We start from the raw sequence: 5,313 nt of genomic DNA on the forward strand, positions 1-5,313 counted from the left end.
ACCTGGTGAGTACTTTTGCTTTCAGTGCGTGAATTTGCCTTCATTCAGTCAGTGCTTATGTTTGTTGAAAGTCTGGGTATTTCGGCCAGCTTAGGATGCACTGTATACGCACTGATGTAGATATACATAGAATTATAAGACGGAACGCAAAAGATCTGTCGAGATATTTAGCTTTTCCCTGTAGGGACTTGTTGCTACTTGTTTTATGGTCACACGAAGGCTAAAGTAACCTGAGTGCCTTTGGTGTAATGAGAAAGCCTGTTTGCTACTCGGCATTTCGTGGAATAATAATATGTAGTGAGTATTTTCACATGCGTCTTATCTCTAGCAATCAAGAGCGCTTTATTTAGTCGCAAATCAAGTATGCCCTCACTGAGCTATATGGAAGCATTTCTTGCAAGTGAAGGCATTTTTAGTACTATTAAACTTGTACCGTGTCATCCATAGTGCTCTTAGAAGGATCACGCTGCGATAAAAGAAAGTACCATGGCGACTTACGAAAATACACGGTAATTACACGAAAATACACGGCATTAGACAGATCCATGACTGCGATCCAATGCATGGACTGCGGTATAGGGTGCGATGATTTCCCGAAATTGATCTGCTTGCATATACCGAAGGAAGAGGGTGCTACAACGAGCGTTACCTGGTGTTGTTGTTGTTGTTGTTGTTGTTGCTGCCTCAAAACAGTGGTGTGAGTGTTTTTAATCACCTCTACTTTCTTCTTTAGTGTTTGCGAGGGCCTTCTGTTCGTTTGCTGTTTCCATTTCTAACGGTTTTTCACTGTGTTTTGCAGTGTATAATAAACTGCGCAAAACAGCTCCTAAAGAAAAACCGACACGCAGAATGCTTAGATTAGTGACCGGTGCTTTATTTCTCTGAAGGAATAAAATGATATTGTTTTTATAGGAAATGAAGTGTCTCCATTTAGCACTTATGCTATTGATAAATAACAGATGTACGCAGAATTTGTTTTTCACAATAAATAAATTGCAGAGAATGCAAGCGTGTCCACCTAAAGTTAGCCGAGCGATGTTTGCGTATCGATAAAAAAGGAAGAGGGAACTTCTCATATCCATCTAAACTAAGATAGAAAGAAATTATAATTGAAATGGAATACATAAATTTATATGTTCGTCGAAAGAACCAAAAGTCACACTTCTACGCGGGCAAAATTTTTGATTTCGCGACGTGCAAAGAAAAAAACCTACTAGCTAAGGAAAGCATTATGAATCGGTGGAAGGCGATTTACTCGCAAGGCGACGCTGTGTGCCGTTGTGCCCAATCAGCGCTCGCGGCGCCCCCCAATTCACGCGTGTGTCGTTTCAAGGCATGAGATCGTCCATGGTTTTGGGCAGCTTTCTCTCCTTCGTTTCGGGCAAGAAGCGAAGAATGCCCAGGGCACTGAGGAGCAGCGCGTTGAAGACAACGCTCACCACGTTCGGGTGGATGCGGGACGACAGCATTACGATATAGGGGGCCAGCATCACCGCACACTGCCCGAAGAAGTAGACGATGGAAGTGCCCATGCCGCGAATCACCGTCGGGAACAGCTCGAGCGTGAAGACGTAGACGACGATGGCTTCGCCCACGATCGAAGCGATCACGACCTCCTCCAGGATCCAGGTGACACTGGCGGCCCCCTTGAACTTGGACACGGACAGGAGGCAGAGGAGACAGCAGGTCATCGGCAACGCCATGCTCAGGGCGCTCTTGCGGGGGAAGTCCCGTAGCAACTTCCACGCCAGAGGGAAAGAGCAGCACCTGATGAGCACCAGGGCGACATTGCCCCGTAGTGTGTCGACCTTCTCGCCGGTGGCTAACATGCCGTACTGGACGAGGAAGAGGCACAGCAGGATCCATGACAAGATGGCCGTGCGGCACCGGAGCTCGTGAGTGGCCACGAACGTGGCGAAGTTTATGTCGAGCTGGCTGGTGGGCCGGTAGCCGGTCGAGTTGCTGCCGAAGATGCGGTGACCGGCGTACGGCCGCCGGTTGCGCACCGAAGCCTGGTAGATGACGTGTTCGGCGCGGTCGTAGTCGCGATACGCCAGCAGCCAGGTCACGGACTCGTCGACGAAGCAGTACACTGACGTCAGCAACACGGCGATCACGAAAACAGTGAGGTTGAGCACGATCCGCTGTGTGGCGTAGTAGTCCGTGACCGCTACGATGACGATGCCGTATATGGAGCCGAATTTGGCGAGGCAGACGTAGAAGTCCCGGTAGCCCTCTCCCGAGTTCTCGAAGAGCACGATGATGATAAGCAGCCTGACTATGCTCAGTGAAGCCGCAAGGAGCATGCAAGACACGACGAACGCGAGGAACGACTTCGACACAACAGAGGCGCCGGCCGACACAACCGCGACGATAATGCAGGTGCAGATGACAGGCTTCCGGCCGATGCGGTCAGAGATCTGGCCCGAGAACGGCACAACTAGGATGGCGCCCAACCTGTTGTAGAGGAACGCGATGCAGATGTACCATGCCCGGTCGCAGACAAGGTTCCATTCGCTCACCACCGATTTCTTGCCAGGAGACAGGTCGTACTCCCACTCATTGCAGGACACCACGACCTTACTGCCGTTGGCGGTGTGCGCGGTTGGATGGTACATGTTGCACTTGCTATAGCTGCCGTCCGGCAACAAGGGGATGCTCGTGTTCTTCCAGATCTCCAGGGAGAGCGAGTACTCCAGCGGCGGTCGACACCAGTGATCGACCCGTGCCAGGAAGAGACGCATATACAGGTGGTGGATTGTGAGCAGAGCAGAGGCAACTTGGGCTAAAAGCAGGATGAGCAGCTGAAACCGGCCGTTGCCGATTAGCGAGCTTATGTCACCTGGGTCTTCCTTGACGAGAGCGATCGGGTTGCTGGTGTAGTTCTCACTGCTCGGATTCCCCCCGCCCAGAGCACCGCCCGCCGGCAGGGCCCGCTGTTGCGAGTTCCGGCTCGGATCGGGCTCCCAGGTCTCGAGTGACACGACGCTGTCTCTTCGTTGGAGCTCTTGGCCAGTCCTGGATCAAGCCAAAATGTGCCACTCAAACCGGGGAACGCTCAGCAGCTGCCAGCAGCACTCAGGACAAGTTGGTAGGATCGGACTTCAGTGTTCTGCGTAGCGGCCAACTTTCAGCGAGCAACTTCCTCACAATGGCTACATTTGGGTAAGCTTTTCTTTGTATTGCACTAATCACGAAAGAAGACTGCGCCTTAGGCCCAATCTGTTATTGATAAGAAATGAATAAGTCTGCCTGATTTCACGTTGGCGGTGCCGCTGTTTGCTTAATTGTTGCATTTGGTGCTTGGCATAGCGTTTACTTTGCGCTATATATACCGAGATGTAGGAGGATGGCTCCACATTCAATACTGTAGATCTTTAAATTTAATTCTAGCTGAAAAATATATTAGCTCACTCATCGGAAATATTCCTCTCACTGCCATCAACGGGCCGCAACTACTGCTCAAAATAGGCGATGCTAGCTAAGAGACCCGCAGTGGGGAGCGCCAGAACGAACCTGGAAAAGTCGGCCACCGGGATAGGATCATCGGGGTTTGGTCTCCGTTGAGACGTCGATGGCATCGCCTTGGGTGACGCGGGAGTCTGTGATGTTGACGGCACTGCGCCGTCAACCTCTTTCTTGCCCCAGTTGTCGTTGTCGGGAACCATCATCCGAGGACCACGGCTGTCTACGTTCACCACAGAATTCCAACGAATAGCGCATCCGCCGCGCGGGCCACGAGATGTTTCTTCTTCAATGTCTATCTGGCAACGGTCAGCGATAGCATACGCCCTCTGGCAAGGCTCCGGAAGTATGTCGACGACGCCGAGAAAAAAGTTTCGACATCTAAGCTTTTGTTGCCAAATTCTCCGCATTGGTGATTGTTGAGGTATTAAAATGGCTGTCTCCTGGTGATGTGTTCATAATAAAACAAAGCTATAAATTGCCATCGACGTATGCAGCTATCATCAGCAGCTCGTTGTCAGGCCGTCGTCCTCGAAACTCCAAAGCAGAAGGCACGGAAATTCCCCTGTGCCTTCCTTCTGGGAGCACGTTGCGGGCCTTTGAAACACGAATTGTTTTGCTATATGCAGCTTCATAGACAGGCCTGATATCATTGCTCAGAGTTTTCTGGTAGCGGCGCATTCAAGTTTCCTCTTGCTGTGCAGGAGAAGAAGTTTAGCAGTAAGAGCCTGGAAGGCTCTAATTACTCGGCATTAATTGACTGTATAAACATGGTCGGGCGTAAAAACAGAACATACAGGGTAATGTAAAGGAATGCAGCACTGAAGTATTCATTGAAAAGGTGGCCGAGGGAGCAGCCACAAATGTAGGAACACTAAAGGGGCCCCTTACGCAACCGTGTGACCATTAACAACAACCGCTCCGCTACAAAAATGTCGAAGTGGTCTGGCCGTGAAACATGTATGTATATTAACTTTCTGCTCGTTAGAGCGGCACGTAGCTCTGCTCTACCTAACAGAGCAGAGGAATAAACAACAGTGTTTGCGCAGCGCCAGTGAACACGTTCTCTCTACACAGTTTGGGAATTAAACTTGCGTATCTTGAAGCTCCCCCCCCCCCTCACCCAATAGGCTGATAAGAGCAGTTTGGCAACGGTGAAAATCAAACATGATCTCTAGCACACGCATATGAGTTCAGCCGTGCGCTCCACGGCTTCAATAGAGCAACAAGTTGCACTCTTCTCAGCGGCACATCAGCGCGTCCTTGCGACGGCAGGATCAACCGCGTGCGGTGATTTCAAGTGCGCGTAGCAAAGTACGCGTGTTCTAATGTGGATAGTGGCGACAGAGAAGAAGTGAGTTTGTTTCTTGCAAACTTAGCTGAAGTTTTGACAGGCCAGATAATGGAAGTCTGGGTATAGTTTCGAACAGTGTAAGTTTCGTCGGCACACAGAGGAAGAGGAAATGCATTGGAAAGGCTTAGCTTTGGACGAATCAAGTGCACAAGGGCAAACCTCTTGGCCGGGAAACCACAAAGTATGTGCCGAGATAAGTAAGCAGTCCTGTGCTGCGCTGCTATTTACGTCATAACTGCTGATGCAAACAAACACCAAAGGCAGTAATGTATGCTACTTGTCATGTGAGCAGCACTTGAACTTGATCCCAAGTTGACCCCGTCGTCTCCCATTAGGAATACGCACCAATATGTAAAAAATATGACCGAACATAACACTGCTATATTGTAAGGACTTATTTTAATGCCTCCTCTTGAAGTGGAGACCATTTACTTGGATATCATAAATTCCATTTGAACTAAACGCACAGTTAGGTGTCCTGTAAGTTCTTTCTC

At 49.8% G+C, this 5,313-nt stretch overlaps 1 protein-coding gene across 1 annotated transcript; it reads right to left on the minus strand.

Annotated features, from left to right (window-relative positions):
- Positions 1–1,328: 1,328 nt before the first annotated feature.
- On the minus strand, positions 1,329–3,159 carry LOC119448879 (solute carrier family 22 member 15). The gene has a single exon (XM_037712091.2). It carries the CDS (start codon positions 2,742–2,744, stop codon positions 1,329–1,331), a length of 1,416 nt encoding a protein of 471 aa, XP_037568019.2. The 5' UTR covers positions 2,745–3,159.
- Positions 3,160–5,313: the final 2,154 nt, after the last annotated feature.

The sequence above is a fragment of the Dermacentor silvarum genome, chromosome 4 (assembly GCF_013339745.2).
Source record: "Dermacentor silvarum isolate Dsil-2018 chromosome 4, BIME_Dsil_1.4, whole genome shotgun sequence".
NCBI lineage: Eukaryota > Metazoa > Arthropoda > Arachnida > Ixodida > Ixodidae > Dermacentor > Dermacentor silvarum.

Bases quoted from the DNA above. Each gene is read 5' to 3' on its own strand.
- LOC119448879 (XM_037712091.2), bottom strand. From the start codon at position 2,744: ATGCGTCTCTTCCTGGCACGGGTCGATCACTGGTGTCGACCGCCGCTG.